The following is a 23,119-nucleotide window of genomic DNA, read 5'->3' on the forward strand; positions in this document are numbered from 1 at the left end:
ATGGAATGGTTCGACCAGTCAGAAAGCCAATCAATCATGCCGGTAAACCATTTCTTCGCCATTGCCTGTACGGCAACATAGTTTTTGAAGTGCCTTGTCTTTAGCACGTTCCTTTACGGGCTTGGTGCCACCCACGTATGCCCAACCGATTTCACACCACAATTTCTGGCGCATTCTTTTGCGCATTAAATCCGTCTCTTTGTCTTTGATCCAAATCCACAAACCCCCCTCCGGGGGTTGTGATTTCATCTGTAGCGTTATTGTTTTAGCGCATTATTACAGTCCCCTTCATGTCCCGAAGCAAACAAGCTTCCCGAATAGTTGAGTGAGTTACCTACGCCGACCGGTGAATAATTGAATTTAGTGCAACCCTTTATACTAACTCCACACAACTCCACATCTTCCCCGTGTACACTCATTCTCTCAGTCGCACCGAAAGTCGCACTCTTCAGGTAACTCCGCAGGTACGAGAGTGCCTCGATCGTACCGTGCGAAAGGGTGGTGACTTCAACATCCACTAGGCGACGAACGTGGGTCCTCCCTCTCCGGCTGCGAAACGGGGCGAATGGAAACGAATCGCAACGGAAAAGCTACAACCCCATCGTTGGGTCAGTGTTGCTTTGGCCAGCACTCGGTACGGTTCGACTTCACTACATACCCGGGGTGGAGGGCGAACGTTTCACGGGAACCAATAGTGCACCCGATCGTCGTATGCGGATCGGAAATCGCGCCACATGCCAACGAGGAAAATTGGAAAACGACAAGCCGGAAAGATTGTGGTACAATTGCTGTGTCTTTGTGTTTTTGTGTGTAGGTTTTTTTTTTTTGTGTAACAAAAGTAGTGCAGTTTTTCGTTCCGAGAGTGGCAAAAGAAGAAGAAAAAAAAGGAAATAATCACACCGATCGTACGCTAATGAAGATAACAAGTAGTAACAGCACACCGAACGACAAACGGAAGCTCACACCGGATCATCGCACGGGAAGTGATAGGAGTGCGAGTGTGTGTGTGAGATAGTGTGCGTGTGTGTGCATCTTTTTCGGTGCAATCTGTGCGATGATGGCAATCACTGTGCCATCATCCGCTGATACGACCAGGGGCGATTTCCGATATGACCGGTGGCACCACTGACGTGATATAGTGTGCCATCATCACAAGTGCGACGTTTGTGGGTTTTATGGAAAAATTGTAGCGACGATCGTACGATCGATGATGTAAGAATATTATCCGAAGCCAGCCTGAAGCCTGCTACCAAGCTAATCAGACTAAACAGGGCCCGTGGCATCGTCGGGTTCGGGTTGATGAGTAACTCTTATTTTCCGGCGCCCGGAGCACCGTCCCCGCTGGCACATTTTATTGAACCGGCGTTATGTGAGTTAATTATTCCGTAGTGTTACGGACCAAACAAGAACCGCCAGCGACAGCGTCGCATCGGTTATGAAAATGTCGTAAAGCTACAAGCGCACGGACATGCCACTACGTACCCGGGGAGGGGTTTGTAGGAAAATGCAAGAAAAATAGCCAACGCTTCAAGTACCTCTTGCAGACGCGGAGAGTGTTTTTTTTTTGTTATTTTATGCTGTTTCGTCCAAGCGAAAGTGAACGAAGCGAAGAATAAATACGTATCGTGCTCGATCGTGCGAACACCGTGGGCCGTGGGTGCAGTCATCCACTTTTAGGGGGAGGATTTTTGCGTGACTTTTTGCTTTTAGTATTATTATGCTTAATGTGTTTAATTTTTCCCAAAAAAAAAAAACCTCTAGCAATTGGTGAGGGCGTCAGTGCCCAACGAGCCGATAAACGACGCGACAACCCACGTACCAGTGCAACCATCCGCAAGTCGATTTACTTATAGGAGAATAAAAAAAACAACAACAAAAGCAAATAGTGTAACAGTGATCGATGACAAAGCAGGATAAGAAACAAAAACCGAAACGAACACCGAAACCAACTAATTTTGTATCGCACCGCGGCTGAAGCTAACGACACAGGCACCGGTCCGGTGTCAGGCAGCGGTGTTGATTGATTTACACTTTTAATTACCCATTACTCATCAGCGAAGTCGTGCTAGTAAGTGCCAGTGGAAGTGGCAGCTGGGAAATAGGGAAACAGGGAGCAGTTGTAGTACACGGCGTAAAACACATCCTTCGCATCGGTGCACCGGAACTGCATCGGGCGGAAACTACGGCAGTACAGCATACCGAAGGAACAATCAAATCAAATCGACCGACAAATATGGGCAACATTTTCCTGCTTCTGTTCGGATTGCATTTGGTGAGTACAGCAAACACAGATGGACAGTTTGTGATTACAGACCGTGTCCAGCAGAACACCGTCAATGAACTCGTAAAAAATTGTTATGGATTTTCCAATCGTTTGTTTTATGAGTTTAGTGAGATTATATTTTTTTACAAATCAAACTTTACATTTTTTTCCCTCCTCCTTACTGCTACATATCATAAAATGCAAAAAAAATGCATTGAGAAGAAAATGGTTCTATAAACCCCCCACCCAAAGGCCCTTTCCATTTGATCGTTTCATTTGAGCTCGGCTTATAATTAATGTCATGAACAACTGCACAATTAAAGTGTAATCAGCTTCTTGTGTGGATGATTCAGAAATGATTCTTGCGATAGTCATCGCGTAGTAGATTACTCGTAACAAATTGATGCGAATGCATTAGTAAAGCAATAAAGCGGTTGTGATCAAATTATCCACGAAAGACGATGACATGATGCAGATCGGATAATGTTTTCCATTTCCGTAAAAAAAAATCAAAAGTGAAGGCACCTCAAGATGCCAACTTTACACACGAAAGTAAATCATTTATGCTTTACTTCAGGCCATTCCTATACCATTCACAGACAGATTTAGAATGGATTGATTTCATGCAAGTCAAATTAATTGTACCGTACGGGTGAACCTTTCGAAATCAAATTCAAACCAATAAAAGCCTACATGCCAACGATTAACCTTTTCATCAGCGGCATTAAACCATCGTCCATATGCATTGAAACCGTACAATGCACATATCGTACCCTCAAGCAGATCGCTTTAAATGCTTTGAATCTGTCAATTCAAACGAAAAAGAAGAGAAAAAAATCATTCCTTCGTCTTGACCGCTGTCACTGCGCTGGCTATACAAACGTTACGCTATGATGCAATCTATAACGCTTTCATCACCCGTGTATCTCACCGAGCACCCATGGAACTGCCCATTTCTAGGCGTCCGTTCCGGTGCTCTTGAACACTACGATCGATGAAGGAATTCGCTTAGAAATCGAGATGAATACACTTCAATAATGATAGCAACGATGATAAAACAAATTCCACCGTACGGCTACATTTCCTATCTTCAAGGGCATCCTCAAAACATTTGCTAACGATCGCCGGTCCGTTGTCGTGAACCGATATTTTCACGCCCCAGTACACATTGGCACGAGCGCCTCCGGTGAAACTGTTTGTTTTTCTTTCGCACTGGTGGCGCACTGGGAAGGCTAATGGAATGATTGTCGATCGCGGCAGGAAACTATAAATCAAATTAAAAAAAACCAACCAACAAACACAGCGAACAGAGAAGTGCCGAGTGCAGGATATATAAAATTTTTGGTCGGATGTATAACATTAAAGTGCTCAAGATAAATATTGTACCCAAATGCTACTTTTTTTATTCTTTGAGGCAGCTGCATGGTGTTTTTCTCTCTCAATTTTTGTAATTTAAATTCGATCTAAATCTATGCTCATTTTAATGCTTACCATGCACAGCAGCTTATGCTTGTCCTCGAGCGATTCGATAAATTCTATTGCTTCATCAATTATTCCACATTATTTTCCCACCGAAAGGGGCGCTTAGATCGAACCCAGATCGAAAACATGATTTCTTGTGGTTGTGATCGATCAACTAGCTGATTGACTTTGGGGGGTGGCAGTGAGTTTAGTTTAGAGCACTAGTGACAGTTTACACGAAAGGCGTACGATCTTGTGTGACTGCCTTACAAATGAATTATTGGATAAAATTAGTTTAACCCACGCATGAAACAGAAATAACTTCTCAAAGGTAGAAGGCGTTAATTGAACAAAGTTAATGAAGTTTGTGAATATACTCATAATTATTATTATTTATTGAGTATTACGGGCTATGCCGTATTGTCGAGATAAATCTCGACTAGGGTTTTACATTCTATGGTATTCTTTTATAGTAGGAATTTCCTCCTACCAAGCCGCCTTATCCCGGGCATACTCGGTGAATATACTCATAAATGTTTTGAAATATTCAAGACTACAATAATTAGTTTAAAAACAATATGAAGTCAATATTATTGAAAATATTTTTTTTAAAGATTTTAGATACTTTTCCTCAATATCTCCATTGTTCAAGAATCAGCAACAACAGCAACAAAGAAGCATAAAAAATAGCAACAAAGCATAAGACGATTAAATGCAACTCACCAAGCAGTACAATCACGATCGATTGTACTTCAAATTAGGGTAATATTCATTGCTTTCCGAACCGTTCCCTTCGAGATCAATTTCCTTTTGACACACGACAAAAGCTTTCCGTCAGCGTGCAGCAGCGACGGTTATTACCCACATTGCAACTACCTTTTTTCATCTTTGTGTCTAACCTCGTGCTGAACATCGGCGAAAAGGACCGGTCGCAAAGATTATCATAATTAATGTGCAGCTCAATAGCACGGGCTTTAGCTGGAACGATTTTCCTTCCTTTACCTAGTGAAATTGCTTCGAAAACGGTGCATTTTTCTTACAATAACGTCACTTAAATTCTGCAACCTAGATAATGATCGTGACAATAATTAACATCATTAATCGAACCTTCTAATGAAAGACGGCACTTTACCGGTCTTGTAAGCTCTCCGCATAGAAATTATTTATCTTTTCCCTGCATCGCCGATCGATATAATGTGTGTGTGTGTTTGTTGGAATGTTTTAAAACGACTAAAATACAAAACACAACCTTTTCGACCCAAATTTTATTCATCCATTTGCTGCCTTCTGACGGCGATCAGCGCGCTGTAAGACACGACGACACCGGACAACGGTAGGAAAAAAACATTTCGCGCACGTTTCGGTCACGTTTTCTTACATGACGCCCCGGACAACGGCTACAGAACTGGTTCATTTTCCTCAGTTCCCGGCGAAGTAGAGCGCCGGGCCCTGTAGAGTGCCGGTAGCCAATACAGGCAAAAACCATTTCCCTTTGTGGCTTCCAAAATGTCGGCGTGAATCAAGCCACGGCCCGGTTAATGCCAAAACTTACTCCGATCCTGTCTGCCCATACGAATCAGTGTTCGATTCTTGTGAAACGACGCTTTAGTCCATATACGGACAGGCATTCCCGTTGCATAAACCGTACTGATCTTTCACTTTCAGGAAGGTTTTTTTTCGAAATTTGTGAAATAAATTTTTTTTTTCTTTATTTTGAAATTAATTTCAGAGGAATATTGAAGTTTTTTTTCTTCTAAGCATGTGTTAAGAAGGAGTTAATAAAAGTATTTTTTTATCATTCACTTTTGTTTTTTAATTTTCTATTTTCCAGCCGTTGTTAAAAAAACATAAAAATTTCGAACCTCAAATGCAAAACCTGGAGATTATTCAATGTTTGATTAGTACAATTAATTTCATCCATTAAATCTACATTTACATTTCTTTAGAGTTTTCTTTACACAACATTTACCGCTTGGCACGATTTAAGTCAATCATTTTGAATACATGCAATTGATTGTTTTTTTTCCTCGTGATCATCCTGAGAGATTTTACATACATCAATACGAACAATCGATCGTAATTAATAATGCAGGGCTTTTTGGCGCCGGAACTCGGGTCGAACAATTTTTCACCCATTTTCACTTCCACCAGGAAACGCGTTTTTCTCCGCAAATCGATCGTCATTAAGTAAACATTACACCGAAATGGATATTACATAAAATGATCTTTGTTTTGCTGTGTTTTGTAAAATATCATTCAAACTACAACATTGATCTACACATTATGAATTTTTGGAATGGAATTTGAAACTGTTTCAAAAACGAAGCAAAAAGTTTGTTTTGAGGTTCACCTTGAACTTTCCAGTACCTAATATGAATCGTTTCTATGTTGTTTTTTTTTACTATAAACTCACGTTACCACCTTCCTTCCCTCATCCCTCGTTAACGCAACGAAAACAATGCGATGTGAATTAAATGTTTTGTATGATTATTTTTCGCCCATACCTTCATATTAGAAGCCCTTCGCTGTCCCCATTCGCTTTGGTCGAACCTTCGGGTGGGTCACTCCACACCGTACCCAACAAACACATTGTTTTTCACCAACAACGAAAGACCATGACACATTGCCATTGTCACCGGCTGTTTTTGCCTTTCGCATGAATGGTAATTATGCTGCGAGGCCAAAGATTAGACAAATCAGCCCAACCTTACGCAATCGTCATCGTTTTCTACTTACGATTACTGTCAAAGATGATGCTAAGTTGAAGGCAATCGGGAACGTTTAAATTTTGTCCCCTTCTCGCTCGGTAGCATCGTATGCAGCGGAGTAATTCTCATATTATTTCATTTAAACAAAACCCTCCCCCCAGGCAGTGCCACAGCATTGCAATCAAGGTCTGCAGATTGATCGCGTTCCGCACCGCTGGAGTGAATTTTGATTTATTGTTTATTTATTTTTCCTCGCAAAATTCTTCTAACCCATCCATCCGCCACGGAGAATGATGTGCGCGAAAGGTGTAACAAAGCCGTTCATTCATCATTCAAACACCACATCATACACACACACACGCACGTTACTTTCGCTTTCGTACGAAAACAGCACATCGTTGCCCTTCTGAAACCTTCTTCGTTTTGCCCTGCCGTGTGCGGCGTTTATTTGCTTTCTCGTTCAAAATGTTACGAACGAGACGAAAAACTTCAACGCGCAAAAAAACAAAGCGACGAACCCGAACGGCGCGCGCTCGAACCGCGTATGCTCAAGCAAAATGGATCGATTTTTGCGAAAGGGATCTGCAAAACGCCGGCCCGTATTCGTTACGAACCCGTTCATGGTAATCGCAACGGAACGAGGTGCAACTTGCCCTGCAGGACACCTTTTTCGTGCGGTAACGACCATCATAATCAAGAAACCTACGCAAACGTATTTGCGATCACGAGCGGCCAAGATTATCCCCAGTAAAACCGACAATCTCATTGACAAAGGTTGACTGTACTTGCATCTGATCACCCAGAAGGTTGTCGTTTTTTGTTTATGTTTCCGACGCTCATTTGATCGTCGTTATGGCCGGCGTTATGTTTTTTTTTTTCGTGCTACGAGTTCGATCGTTTCGCTCTCGTAGAATTCGTTTCGAATGCGCGTGTTTGGTCCAGTTTTTTTTACTTCAACCACCCAAAACACAACATCTTCCCTCCGTGTCAGAGGTCTGCTTCTTGCACTCTCTCAGTATGACGTAATGTCCCAAAAAGGTATGACGATGGTGATTCCTGCTGATGATGGTTTGCGCTTTACCATTCTTCCGACGTTCGCTTTTCGTTGCTGCTCGGTTATGTTTTTTTGCTTTCGCGATCCATTTCTTTTCCTGTCCCACTGTGCCGCCGGTCATCTTCCTTCATGCCGACGAAGAATCCGTCCGCTGGTTGCTGGTCCATGGTATCGCGTGTTTCTACCGCCACAACACGTTTCCGTTCGTGTGAACACGAGCAAACATAACGAGTTTGATGCTGGTGGTGATGCAGTTTTTCCCTCAAAGATCCTATGCCGAGTCGTTACAAAACGGAAGCCACGAGCCACTGTTGGCGGTGGAAACGGGTTCAGCGTGAGAAGCAGCATAAGCAAGCGTGATTTATGTCTAGACAGATGATGCTACAATTCTATTAGCGCACTTTCCATTGCTTTGTATCAACCGCAAAAACTAAGCTTCCATGAAACAAAGCTCATACATAATATTCACCAAAAGCTTTAAAAAATACATTTCTTCTTGGTAAAGTTATTCAAAAATTATCTTTTGAGTAGAAACTCGATTTAAATCATTCGCCTTAAACAATTGTTTTTGTTTCGCCTGAAATTAGTCCACAGTCCTTGTGTTTGTCATAATCCAATGCTAAAGCGATCAGTAAATATATTTTGCATATGTCCATGAAATGATTCCAAAAATTGTAAGAAGAAAATCTTTAATCCCTGTCACACATTACTTTTGTATTTTCGGCTTAAAAAAAATAAAAACGATCCACTTTTAATCCACCAATCGAGCGGCTCACCCATTTCTTTCACATTCGCAATCTGTTGGCCGTTTAATCGTGCGTACACCAAAGTCAAAGTCATCGCTAGAAAAGCTGGCCAGCTGACCTTAGCTCAATCCGTGATCGTGAATTGTGTAATCGCTTAGCCCAACCCGCGCAATTTTTGTTTGTTGAGCTGTTTAATTTGTCCATAGAGCCAACGAAAAAAAGGCAGGGCAACAAAACAACCCTCACCGATATACACGGCCGGAACCATACAGTGGCCTTGATCTGATTTAAGTTCCCAATACCGATCACCATCCGTTCCCGGGCCATATATATGTAATTAAACTTATAGCGAAAATTGATCGACATTCCTCTTTTTTCCCCCGTCTGCAAAATAACCGACCAATTGGAGTGATCCGTTCGAACCATCGCTATCGTTTCCATACATCACGGTCAAACGAAAATGGCCAAAATGGGCAATCAACGGTACGCACCAAATCAGGGCCCTAGAATCAGTGCCATAAAAGTGTGACTCAAACCCCCTTCGTAACCTGCCTTAACATGCATCAATCATCGGTACAATTACTACATCACACCCTCTACCAAATGCCCAAATGGTTGTGGGGCGAATTCTTTTTCGTGGTACGAAAAAGAGAAAGGATTCGTTGGTGCGCGCGCGCAAAGATATTGGGAAGGAATTTTTTTTTTTGGAAACCGCTCGATACCATTTTTTTGCGAAACAACCAGACTCGGACTTTCGGGGAAAAATCGGGTAGCATTTAAAAAACCTTGGTGACCACTTTATAAATTGCTGAACAGTGGAGAAACAAAAAAAGGGACTAAAAAAGCTGGTAATTGAAACTGAGCTGGTGATATTTGGAGCACCAGGAATTTTGCATGGTTAAATGGAAAAACTAGACATCATTACACGTTTAGCAATGGCCGGTGGTGTAACCAGTGTGGTGGATCAAGTCTCTAGGCGGAACAGCTATCGGGGGCCCTTTGAGCCTTTGAGCCGAATGATATAAACTCGCGGCTATCAATTGCTTCTACTAAAAATTTTACTTCCGATATTTGTGATTGAATGTGGTTTACTTACCCGGGTAAACGATGGTTTGTACTTAGGACACTCTACTTCAATATATCAAAGGAAAGCATTTACAAAACAAACAAACAACAAAACTGCACTTTGCTTTTACACACTTCTCTTTCACATAAATACTTCCATGCACTTCAGCACATTTAAAACACTGCAATTGCCTACAATGGGGACAATTTTAACGCAATTTGCGAATCACGAATTCACGCCATTAAGCTTATTGAGAACCAGATATTACTTTTTTCACAAAAAAAAACAACCAACACTTCCTTTTTTATGTATACAAAAACACATGGACACTTCAAAGCGCGTTGACACATTTAAAACAGAACACTCGCCTAAAATGGCCACATTTTTCACGTATTACGAACTCACGCCAATAAGCAATAAGCTCACTTTTTTCACGAAAAAACATTTGCTTTTTTCTAAACAGAAATGCATATATACACTTCAATGAGCTTTGGAACATTTAAAACACGACACACGCCTACAATGGCCACATTTTTCACTACACGCAACAAGCACCATTGGGAAATGAACATCACTTTTTGGCACCAAAAAAAACGCCATTTGCATTTTTTTTTTTTCACTGCACAAAGGCACAGACACACTTTTCAATGCGCTTAGGCGCTCTTAGGCCCAAAACACTCGCCACATTTTTCTAAACACTAATTCACGCAAATAAGCCATAAAGTCATTGAAAAATGGACATCACTTTTTTCACAAATATACCAACACTTGCAAATTTTTTCTGTCCACAAAGGATGAGGAGCCACTTTTCGCAACATTTATCGAAAGTTTATTTTTAATTAATTCAAAATGTTATTAATTATCCGATGCTAAAAAAACCAACACTACCTGATTATTGCATGGTTTTATGATAAAACTCGTTGTCAAAATGCACTGCACAACACAAATACAAATAATTTGCAAGCTTAGTACACGCACTGATTTTAAACTTCCTTACACTCACACACGTACCCTGGAGTGAGAACGGTAGAACGTACATTGCCTGCGCATGTAAGCGAAAGATGGTAAAAAGCTTGTTATCACGATCACCACGAACTACCCGATACCGTTAGATTCAAAACCGCATTGTTTCGGGTGGCTTATTCAATCCCGAAAGAGTTCATTACGAGGCAAACACACACTACCCCGATACACCTGCTTCAATGGCGTCTTTCACTTACAAAAGGAAACATCGGATGGAATTAAAATGCAATTAGCGATGAAAATTTTGCATTTTCTTCTGGCAGACAACACCGTTTGCGACTTTTGAGCTAATTTACTTTTACCCAGTGGCATTCTTCTTTCACTTACACTTACTAACAAGTAACCCGGGAGCATACGCTAACACAAACCAAGCCGACGCTGGCCACAATTTTAACACGTGCTAAACAAAAATCTTCACTGTTTATAACAGTGAACAGTGTGATAACATCAACACACGAATTAATATAATACCCATAACGGATATCAGTTTTAGGCAGCCAAAAAAACCAACTCTTGCTAAATTTTCTATACACAAAACAAGGGCGTCGCTGTCCGCACAATAACGAATTACATTTACGTATATCTCGAATGTATCGCTGTCCGCTCACTACTGATCACAATTTCTCGTTATCTCATTAGATAATCTATCCTGCTTCATTATCACGACACACCTACACAACTATAATTACCGAAGCGGTCGCCCGATCGTATCTTTCGCATTTTATTCTTTCGCACACACACTTCGCACGTCCTTGACAGACGAATGAGAGAAAAAGCCTCGTAAAAAACAACAACTCTTCGCTCCTCTCGATCAAATCCGTTCTTACGTTTATGGTATGGAAAATGGAGGCATATAGACGCTTTTTAATGACATAAAACAATATTTATTGTGATTAGTAGGAAAACGCTTTAAGGGGCATCACGTTCCATCACGTGGAAATTAATTCATTAGAAAAGGGTTCCTTTTCCCCCATACCTCCGTGTTGACGAGTGTGTCGTGGCTAGAAGAATGGATTTCTTCTGCTACCAACATTCATTCACATTTCCGTTCTTAGAGGCTCCCCTGACCGGAGGTTTCATTATATGATGCTTGTAAGCAAAAATTTCCCAAACCACGACCTACTTGTACCTGGAAAATTTTCTCTGCACTGCCGACAAAAACATTCAAAGAGATCGAGTAAACTTACCCATCAGGCAGATCGCTCAGCGCGCACCATTAAAGCTTAACCGATCGTGAATCGCTGCCGGTAAAATAGGAAGCAAACGGCATTCGGAAGTAAAGCTCGACCCGTCCACTGAAAGTGGTGTTTTGCCAACAAAACCGGATCATCTCTTCATCCAACCATCCTCCCAACAACGCCCTCCCACTTCGGTACTTCAGCTTCCGTGCTCGGTTTCGGATGCAATCGGCATATCGGCGATCGATGCTGTAATACGGTGAAGCAGAAACAAAAAAGAAATTATCCACCGTGTGAGTGATAACAGTGAAGTGGAGTTTTATGTTTTTACGCTACATAGTCTTTCGCGAAGCTTATGATCACGATTGCACGGTTTTGGGCCGGTTTGGTGTCGTTCGTATTAGTTGATTTCCTGCACTTTTTTTTTTGGGTAATATTTCGCTTCAGTTTGCCTGTTTGCCCTTTGCCTTGGAAAACGGGAAAAGCTTGGCTGAAATGGGAGTTGCCAGTAAAACATTACGAATTTGACATTCACAGCTGATGACATCGATGGGAGAAAGGACCGTAGCCTAACTGCCATATTCTCATGCAACACAACCGGATGCCTTACGTCGAAAATCCGGTTCTACGTCTGATTACCATGAAAGGGAGGGTGGGCGAGGGGGAGGGGGAGAAGGGGGTGTACCGCTGAACCCCACCATAATCCCCGCGGCGTTCCTAAGGTGCAGGTTCAGCTTCTTTTTTTTTGTCCATATATTTCGGAGCACGTTGCGCATAAATCGTTCGCAAAAACTTTCACTGTCAACTCCAGCAATCGGTTCGACTAATGCTGAACTCATCGCACAACACCAAGACGATGTTGTTGTGTGTGTGTGTGTGCGCGATATGATGTGCGACACAAATGTTTGCGTTTGCTCAATGTGCACTTGCACTTGCACTTGAGCTGCACCAATCGCTCGCCGCGCGGCGTGCGGTATGCAGAAGACGCACATCCATTTCTTTACTTCCAGTCTTTTTCCGGGATTTTTTTTTTAATGCCAACATTTCAGTATGTGTACACTTTTCTGTTTTTGCTCTCTCATAAAAAACTCCCTATCTAAAAAAAAACACAAAATCTCTATTCCGGTTCCTATACGAGTACCTCACACTCACCGTGCTTCGATTGCTATCACTCCTTCCCACCGGTATTGAAACATTCGCCGTCTGTGTAGGTTTTTAAAAAGGCATGAGATTATTCAAATGGAGAAAAATGACTACATTTCAGCTTATCTTGATCGTCCGTCCTTGCGGTTGCGATAATCATTGTGATGGCTTTGCCTTTGTCGTAATGCTAACTTCATGTGACAGCCACAGGTGGAAAGTGAAAACAAAACACTATTAGATCCAACAAAACAACAAAAAACACACACACACACACACACGAAATGTGGTGGAAAAGTGATGGCGGCAGGATGGAGAGAAAGACTTACAGCGCTGAAAACATGAGGAAGGAAAATTGCATTGCGTACTGGGTGTTGCGTTACCGTTGCACATGCACCGCATGTTAAAAGACAGCTCCAAAAAAGCAAAAAAAAAAACCAATCAACTATAACCAACCTTGTTGGCCCTACTGGCGAACTAACTAACGCCCAATATGTAATATACCCCATGTAACCGTTTATGCAAACCCGTTCCTAATAATTGTTTCTGTTTGTTGGCATGCGAATGAAGTGCCTGCCCGTCGGGGTGGTTAATTGCCGTCCCATTGACGGGCGCCATGCATTAGATCGGTTCGGAAGCATCGAGGGCGAGAACTAACTAAAATTCCTTGCTCACACACCCCGGAGCCATCTCGTGCTAGCGTGCGCCACAAACACGCGGGTTCCGGAACCAAAATGAGCCTATCCGCACTTAAACGGATAGGTTCTTGAATATGTATGAGCAACGTTTTGCCGTGCTTTTTGGCATATGATGGTGATGGTGTTTTTGCATACATTTGCCCGCACCATACCTGGCCAATGCACATTGCACAGGGAAGGAGACACCACGCACAATCGAATCGCTTCATCATATCGCAACATGGTGCGTTAAACATGTGGATTCCGTTGGCGTGATTGATTGAAACGGTAAAGAGCAATTATGATGGTAGATATGCAATCAACACTTCATACAAATATGATCGCAAAAGTTGATGAGTGCCAACAGGATGAAAGGATTGAAATGTGTCTTTTTATTTTTGGGGTTAATATGCAGTGAACAAAAAGAAGAAATTATTTACATTTTATGTAAGTTTGGGGTTTCAAACTTTAACAATTACAAATTAATATATTCATGTGTTTTAGAGTGTAAACATACAGGGTTAAAAAACTATGGGATGAATTCAAAAATATATGGGACGCGTTCAAAAGATTGTAGGACGGATTCAAAAATTTCTGGGACGCGTTCAAAAGATTGTGGGACGAAATCAACAATATTTGGGAACGTGTCAAAAAATTGCGGGATACCCTGTATCTTCATACCAAAAACCTAAATTTATTCAATCAAAAATAATTGTCTCAAAAATCTAATCTACCTATCGATTCTAGGAATTTTTCAAACAATTTTTCATTAACACTAAAGCGCTATATACAATATTAATCTTGATAAATTTTTTAGATATTATCTTTGTCATTTTTTACAAAAAAAAATACAAAAGTAATATAAAGAAAACTATATTATTTAACAAATCAACGAACTATTCGATGCATGTATGTAATATAGTTTTCTATTTAAAAAAAGTGCTGAAATAAGCTTTCTGGAGCTTCTAAGTTAATATCCCAAATTAAGTAGCTCAATTATTCGTCTCTTATTCTGTATGCAAAACAACTTTATATAGAAAAAAAACCATTGATCAACCACATGTTCGGTGCAATCTTGTCCTCGCCCGAATACTTAACGCAAGTTCGTCGCAAACTGTCAGAACTAATGCAAATGGAAGGTGAAACAGATTAAATGCAAACAATCTGGTTGTTCAATTAAAAGTGAAAACACTCTGTAACTCGACCCGATGGATGAATTTAATCGAATTACTTCTTTCACACACCCGCACACACGATGGTTGCACCTTCCAAGGTTGGGGGGGAGGCAAAAGAAATGCCAATGAAACTCATTTCGAAAATCAACACACCCCAAATGCGTCACATACTAACAGAGGGGGGTGGAGGGAACAAGAAACCATCACGAAAAGTAAAACAATAGACGTACATGCGAGTAATTTGTTCGCATTCGCACGCGCCAAAAAAACAGAACCACGTGCTGACGTTGCAGTGGGGGAGTCTTCTGCATACTACCTCTTCGTGTGCCTTTGCCCATTTCTGACCCGTCCGTTGGATGTGAGTCAGATGAATTTAAAAGTTCATTGCATTTTATGCTACCATGACTTACTCTTCCCTCGCCTCACTCATGCTTCAATATTTGCTGCTGGTGCTTGTCATACTTGGCCCGGTGGCGAGGTGTTCGCCAACAACGGCGTGGATAATTTCTGCTTTAATTGAGACCTTCCGACGGATTGGCACGACGGGAATGATTCGTTGTTACGTCAACGGGGACGTAACGGGGAGAGAGCAGATGAGGCCATGAAGAACTGGAGAGTGCTGTCGTGTGATGCGAATCCCTTTACCTACCATAATGTACAGTCACATCACCGCGGGTAACTATAACTACATTCCCTAAAGAATGCGTATGCATTACCTTGGATCGAACGATTTGCGCCGGCGTGTTATTAGCAGGCTGTACCATAGCAACGAGCACCCTTTAAAGTGTGTGCGTTGTCATAGTGAGCTGTTCCTGTCAAATGCTTTCCAACTTCTCGGACACACAATCGAAAGTAAACGAGTTTCGTGCTCCGAATCAAGCAGATAAAAAAATAGTTAAAAGTGAAGAGAGTCGCCACCATGTCTACCTCATCCGCAACCCGTACACCAGATAAGAAGAAAAAACCATTGCCATACTTTATGCAAAAATCGGAAGATGCGGCACTACCCTCGTTCCAGAACCGGCGCACACTAGCCGACCACGTGAAGGACAATATGCTCTGTGCTGGGCGGAAGCGTTACTTCCAGCGTATCGTGTACGTTGGACGGCACCCGAAAGTGACCGGGATGACGTTGCGCGATCGGTTTCTGAAGCTGATCAAAGACCTGCAGGAGTGTACGACGAACGAGATCAAGCTGTTCGGGTTGATGATCAACTTTGACGGCTACACGGTGCATATGGTCGAGAGTGCCGAGGAGACGATCGGCGAGTACATGCACACACTGGCAGCGTGTGACCTGTTCGAGGATAGTCGCGTCGTGCTGGTGTACAACAACATCAATCAGCGCTTCTTCCGCAAGCTCGTTTGGCGCGCTTCGGACTATCTGAACGAGCTGCCCCGCACGGAACTGGACCAGCGGGATCCGAACCTGACGCAAAACACGATCGATGCATTTCTGGTGAAGGTGTACAAACTGTGCAAGATGGTTCGGGAAGAGGAACTGGACGAAAGCAAGTCTCGGCACCGCAAACCTTCGCGACTGCGAGAGATTTTGATCGGTTGTTTGTTTTTTTGCCCACTTTCCTTTCAGGATCCGCCTTTAAATCGCTTTATCTGGACGAAAATTATGAGGAACACACGCCAGACATTGCGGTGTTGGAATATCTGCTCGGACTGAAGTGTCTTTTCACTGTGCCGGAGTATGCAACGTTCTACGGCAAGTTGCCGGACGTGACCAGCTTCCGGGACCGTGTATGGCCCATCCCGAAAGACCTAACACCGTACGATGTGTTCGAAACGGGCAAATACGATGTGAATTTAACGTTTGGTGGGAAATAAGCCCGAAGCTCGGGTTAATCGCAAATAAAAACAAGTTATGCTCTTCGAAACGGATATCGTAGGGGTAGCTGTGAGTTTTTGTTTTTTTAAACTCTTAATAGATTTGTGGCATTCCGGTATGTATGCATTTTTATTGCGTCGTACTTGGGCCGATAACATGACCACTTCGTTCGAAGTGGCTAATCCAACCTTTGCTGATCGATCACTGTGAGAGCTTTCTATGCCTAGGCCGAAGCGTGGTAAACGATTCAAATGAGGTGGAAAGTTGATGATCGCTTTATCCAGTAGCTGTATCAGCGTAACCTTTCACCATCGCTGGAAAATGGTTATGCCGTAAAATCGTTGCAAAAGGGACCGTTCGCACCGTAATCGATTAACATGATTCGATAGATATATCTTGTTACAAGGTGTACACGGTTTCAGATAAATTGTCCAACACGCGATCATACATTTGAAATGTTACGTAACTTGAAATATTAACCTCAATGTTAACAAATTGCAACAACAAAATATTCCATTGGTCGGTTCTGCGATCGTTTATTCAAATTCGTACGTCTCATTGTACGCTCTCAATGTCAAGACCAAGGAGTTGCTGATGACTATTGCCACAAAAAATGTTACCAACACCGATGGCAGCAATGAGCAAAACCATTAGATGACAAACGGCATATGGACTGCTTCTCCAGCGCTACAAACATACAGTGATTACTTCATCACTACACTGCATCCATTCGTAAATATTCATCCCAGACTTCGATTCTAGAAACTCCAGCCACTCTACCTTCCGTCGAAACCTGCACTATTTAACCGGAGGCTTATTTGACGCCATGGGCCAACCTTCCATAAACGGTCACGCGAGTACGAGGCTCAACGGTGTTATAGTTTTGCGCGGTTGTTGCTTTTTTTTTCTCTCACCTCTTTTCCTGCAAAATACGCAATCACTTTATGATCGCTAAAACGAGATCGTACATTAACACAACCCGTACCCGTCACAAACTCCAGCAGATCATGGTTCGTTTCTATCCTTGTCTTGTGTGTATTGGGGGATTTACGATGACCAACCATCTGGTCCACTTCGGCACAGAATGGCCCAGGTAGAGTGGGCCAGCGCATGCTCGTTTTGAGTACGCACTGGGAAACCTTTCAGTACTGCTGGCGACACTTTGCACTGACAGTGTTTGCCGCCACATTCAGTCGAAACACCCACCAGGTATCGAGAACCATCGCTTTAGAGCGAGTTCCCCACGCAATTAACCCCGCTGCTCGGGTGAACAGCTTACGGCGCAACCTACAACAAGTCTCGGACACCTTTACCAAGCCGTGTCAAGAACTACTCAGCCGTACGGGTGAAGAACTCCCAAAATGCCACATGATTGACTGCGATCGAAATGCCGCCATGAAGAATGGGAGGAAGGTCGGATCACTCGAGATCCTTCTCCAAAGTAACCATCAAATAGTCATGTCCGGTGGCAACATTAGAGCACCAAATTCGGTCAACAATTCATTGAACCCGTTCATTCTTGAAGTTGGGGTGGTTTCTCCTGAAAAGAAAACACCCACGACCTATCCCAAATGGAGAACAGTTCAATGGTGTGTTCCGTGTCCGTTCGGGAACTTTCCGCTGGAGAACATATTTCATTCTAACGGGGTTGTTTTCAAATTTGATCATTTGTTTGTTTGTTTTATTTTGATATTTGCAGGTTTACCTGGACGGTACCAATGCCTCCTGGGGTACACCAGACAGCAACCAGTACCACATACAGACGGATGAAGGTCCCGAACGGTACTTCCGCTACCAGACAGATAACGGTCAATTTCGTAAGGAGAAACGATTACAGGATGGTACGGTGATCGGTAAGTTTGTCGATTTAAAGTTTATTCTCAAAACACTAGGTATATACGAGTTGTATTATAATATTTACCACTTGATCACTTGACTCAATTAAGGAACCGACGCATGGATTGATGCTTCCGGCTATTTGCGACAGAACGACTATATCGCCGATCACAAGGGTTATCGAATCTTAAAGTCGAAAACAGTCTACGTTGGACAAGATCGCCCAATACAAGTGCGTAGCGAGTAACGTACTCTATTATTCATACTATAATTTCAATATTCCCGACGTTCTTCTCTCCGTAACAGGATGCTATTAAGGTGGCCAAAAACAAACCCGCCGATTCCGGTGTTTTGGTACCTTCGGATCCTTCCTACGAGCCACCTGCGCCACCATCTTCTCCACCACAGCACCGAAACCAACCTTCCATTCAATCAATCGGAATTATTCCTTCCACTCCAGCTCCAATTTCCGTACACTCTACTCCATCCCTGAATGCAGTTTTCATCCGGCACCACTCACAACCGATCGGTTCCGGCTATCATCCATCGTCCCCATCAGTACCAGACCAAAAGTACTTACCAGCGACAGGTTCCAGCTCACCTCCATACAGACACTATCCGTCCGTATCGGCAAGACCACCACCGCTAGATATCTACGTTCCCTCTACTACCTACACTCCTCTGATCGGCAACGAACTCTCCTCCACACCAATTGCTGTATACGCTCCATCCTCAACTCCATCTCCATTGCACGATGGCTCGGAAGCGCATCTACCACCGCTCGTGATCTACAACAGTAATCCTTCGGTGGCGGTGGACCCTAACGGATATATTAGACCCACAACCTACACTCCACCACATCGACGAAGAAGACCCAATCCAGCGGAACGAAGACGTCGTCCTTCAAGTGAACCGATCCTGATTACATCCTCCCGTCCGTACGTCGAGAGTTCTACACCGGCGTCGGTTAATCTTAAACCGCTGGTACAGCTGCAGTCACTCGATGCCGGAAACAATCTTATCGATCCCAGCTTCAACCGGGATCTGATCGATCCACCAACACAGTACGATCACGTCCGACGGTATTACGATGAGAATGGACAAGAGTTGCCCATCAGGCGTGCCGGCGAAAGCCATCCATACGATGGTGTTGCCGTCACGAACGATGGCTTCCGGTACTATCTGCCCCGGCAGTACCACGAGGAGCGTAACTCGGGCAGTGACACCCGGGATGGATCGTTCGGATACATCGATCCGTTCGGGATTCGGCGCGTCGTGTACTACAACACCGGACCGAACAAGGGATTTGTGCATCGGAAGAACAATCGATTCGTAGGATTCGATGCGACACCGTACGATCCAAGACCAGTCTAGTGTAGAGTTAGCATCCCATCCATCCACCCATCCATCCGTCCCCGCTAATTCAGCTTCCTAATTATTTATTTCCCATGTTAACACCTCACCAGATCGTTAGACTTCTGCATAGCTACTAAAGATAGGAATCTTCCGATGTCCTCTTCATTGACCGAGCAGCCTAACATTGATTTCATAGTCATGCAGAGCACAACTCCTCGAACAGGAGTACTGTTGATCGAAAAAGGTAACTGACGACGACAAACCACAACGCGCTACGTAATGAGATGCAAACGAAGTTTCCCTTACGGATAAGTGGATTTAAATTTCCGTCCCAGCCAGAGGGGGCATTTCGCCGCGAAGCTGGACATCGTTGGCCTCGTGTTTTCTCAATCTGCTACTGCTAGCTGATTGGTTTTTCAAATCAGATGTTCCAAACAGTTCCTTTCTCCCCTCACACAATACCATTTCGTGTGCATTCAATCAATGTGAACTATCTTTCTGTTTCGTTGTACGTCGAAGCCGTAGGGTGAACACATTTAGGAATTAAATCCATACGAAATGAATCATGCCGCTCTCGATCAACTTCGGTTGGAGGATGCTTACCTCGTAGCAGAATGTGATCATAGTTCTGCTACGATGATCGATGGTGACGATTCGTTAAGGAATAGGAGAAAAAAAAACGCGAAATAGACCGCGAATGGTGTGGTACATTTTAAAATGGATTCGTTACTGGCGTTTCAGTGCGAGTGTAACGACCGTGACGACGTGCGACCACGTTTGAAGGAATTGTGGTACACTGTTTCGTTACGTACTGTGACGGATGTGTGACATATTCACCCGCTGTAATGGAAGCTGATTGTATCACGAACCAATTTTTCTTGATTAATGTCATCAAATTCACCATGAAGCTGGAGGTATTTGAGTAATATGGAAATTTCAAACCTAACCTACAAACACATTTAGTCGTCCTTCAAGTGGACTTCTCATAAGCTCAAAATATCCAGAGCATACGGAACTACGTGTGGGACGAGTGAAAGATTAATGTTCAATTGATGACTCTATTACATCTTGTGGAAACAAACTCCCTCAAAACCTTTTAATGCACACTAAACGATGAACCAATATGGGGAGTATCATTAACAAGATAAAGGAACGGAAAGTGGATCATATATTTGAACTCCCATTCGGAGTAGACTTTTTTGGAGATTTCCTTGACAGACACCTTGGTACTGTCGTCGTCTTTTATCACGATTCTACCGTTCTGCAGCTCTTACCTCCTTTTCTTGAAGCCGTTTGATTAGCTGCGTTTTTGCAATTTGCCATAATTTTAAGAATAGTTTTAGGCTTTAACTATTAAGCTTCGCAAATAAGCACAAATCTGCGGTTTATTTTTGTTTCTATTGCCTTTAACTTATGACCAAGTAATACCCTTATGTTGTGTCGCGTGTACTTCCCACTTCCCTCAGTCCTTACCCTACTCAATTCCTCGTCGATTTAGCCCGACTCCGTAGAAGAACCGAGCTAAACATCAGGTTAAACTAATTACACACAAAAAAATGCAAACACAGTAATACAAACTAATTGCCATATCAGCAGGAAGCAGCACTGTAAGGTATTCCAGAGTAGTATAGCGAAAAGGGACAATTAAATCGTGTGTGTTTTTATACAAACAAAAATCGATCGCAGCTCCATGCACTGTGATTCAATACGCTTTGCTTTAACAAACTCACCATCGATCGGTAAATCGAAATCGCTTGCTCGTATGCACTTTTTCTCCGTCAATAGATCTTCATTTCCCGCATTCGCTTTTGATCGCTTTCAAATTTGCTTTCATGAAAGGTGGATACGATGCGTGGGACACATTCATTTCCCATCCCAACCGTGTTTGATATGTTTTGGGCAAAATTACTCGCAAAACAGTGGTGCTTCAAGGGGCAGGCAAAAAAAATTACATGCCACCTAAAACCAAAAACCCGTGGGAAATGAACTTCCGTTACGGAGAATGCCGCACTGTTCCGTCGTAGGTGTTACGGCGCTAGACAACATGGGCGGTAATGTACGAGCGGTTAAACACAGCCAATTTTATGCCCGACTAGTACGATACGGACGCTTTAATACGCGTATATATTTATAGATGAAGCAAGTAAACCGAAGCGCATGTTTGGAATTTACGGCGGAAATGCTTCCAATCGAGCAATCATAATGCTTCCGCGTGGCGCGTGCAGGAAAGCATGTTTCCAATAAAGTCCAGTCTGACCGAATACTTCACGCTACACATGAGAACATGTGGCACCCGTGTATGTTTTGTGGTTATCTTTTGTCCGAAAGCCCTAAGGCGCCTATTTCCAGTTTGATCTCCTGTGGGATGGGCCTTCATAGGGGACAGGTGTGACCTTGCCCTATTCTCCCACCCGAACGAACAGATTAGAGGTAGAGTATAAAACTATGACACTATCGTTAGCACCGACGGAAAGCACAAATGGTGCTCTTAATGGTAAGTATTTACTAGCTTAGGAAGAATATCACCATACGCTAGCTTTTGGTTCTCATTTCACCAGAGGATGCTACTTGCCACTTCCGAATTGCTCCTTTTTGGGACGCTTTTAATTACGTTTTTGGTCGCCGCTGAAGACACTTCGCCCGTGAAATCTTCCCCCGTGGAGGAACTAGCGATCGTTAATTATGGGAACACGAATCCTGCCACAGTGACCACACACATCGAGAATGCAGCCGGTGATAAGCTCGACTTTAAAGGAGATCATTTCTTTGGACCTGACAAGGAACAGCACGATTACAATCGGCAGGCACACCTGAAGTTGGAGTACGTCCGAAATCAAGATCCACAGCTGAGACGGTTTCTGGGTAAATCTATCGTCAAACGACAAGCAGATTATCCATACCCACCGGCTGTATATCCGCCAACCCACTACGAACCACCGACCACGGTTCCTCCAACAACAACTACTACTACCACCACCACGACGACACCTGTTCCAACCACTACAACCACCACAGAGCCTCCACCACCACCTCCACCACCACCAACACCGGGAGTTCCTCATGAAGTTTACGGAGTGCCACCATCCGAAGAAGATCCTCAGACTGTTTTACCCTGTTCGACCGGAAATGTTGATTGTGTCTTTACGCAACTTCCACCTCTCCCTTCTCTGGTGTATCCATCTGCGCCAGCTCCCCTTCCAACACCAGTTGAACCCCAGCCCTCAGGCGTCCTTTGCAATCATGAACAAGTTCCATTGGTTGGTGGCGTTCCGGCTGAACCTTCGCAAGGCTCGCTGTACAACTTGAACGAACTGGTTGGAGTCTTGCTTGATGGAGCACCAGTACCTTCTGAGTCTTGGTCCACCGATTCCGAGCCATCTTCCGGTGCTACATCCGGCTGTAGTGAATGTAACTTCGAACAACTACCAGGATTACCCGAGCTGGTATATCCTTCCGTACCAAGCACTACAGACACGCTGCCACCTCCACCACCACCACCACCACTATCTCCGGTAGTACCGGAGGAACCGACAGGTGTACTTTCAGATTGTCTTCCAGCAGAACATCGGGTTCGGGTGGAAAATGGAAACAACGAT

At 43.3% G+C, this 23,119-nt stretch overlaps 2 protein-coding genes across 9 annotated transcripts; both read left to right on the plus strand.

Annotated features, from left to right (window-relative positions):
• The first annotated feature begins 142 nt into the window (after positions 1-142).
• LOC125767136 (YLP motif-containing protein 1) lies at positions 143-21,786 on the plus strand. Of its 8 annotated transcripts, none has more exons than XM_049433416.1 (5): positions 143-810; positions 2,056-2,272; positions 18,031-18,184; positions 18,278-18,399; positions 18,474-21,786. In XM_049433416.1, exons 1-5 carry the CDS (start codon positions 566-568, stop codon positions 19,539-19,541), a joined length of 1,806 nt encoding a protein of 601 aa, XP_049289373.1. In that variant the 5' UTR covers positions 143-565; the 3' UTR covers positions 19,542-21,786. The 8 variants fall into 8 exon arrangements, with proteins under 8 accessions (XP_049289373.1, XP_049289374.1, XP_049289377.1 ...); XM_049433417.1 differs by having other exon boundaries at positions 597-779; XM_049433420.1 differs by having other exon boundaries at positions 623-634; positions 1,762-2,272.
• LOC125767153 (uncharacterized) lies at positions 14,672-16,384 on the plus strand. Its single transcript, XM_049433460.1, has 2 exons — positions 14,672-16,002; positions 16,083-16,384. The coding sequence occupies exons 1-2, from the start codon at positions 15,411-15,413 to the stop codon at positions 16,328-16,330; spliced, it is 840 nt and encodes a 279-aa protein (XP_049289417.1). The 5' UTR covers positions 14,672-15,410; the 3' UTR covers positions 16,331-16,384.
• Positions 21,787-23,119: the final 1,333 nt, after the last annotated feature.

The sequence above is a fragment of the Anopheles funestus genome, chromosome 3RL, assembly GCF_943734845.2.
Source record: "Anopheles funestus chromosome 3RL, idAnoFuneDA-416_04, whole genome shotgun sequence".
In the NCBI taxonomy this organism is placed as follows: Eukaryota; Metazoa; Arthropoda; class Insecta; order Diptera; family Culicidae; genus Anopheles; species Anopheles funestus.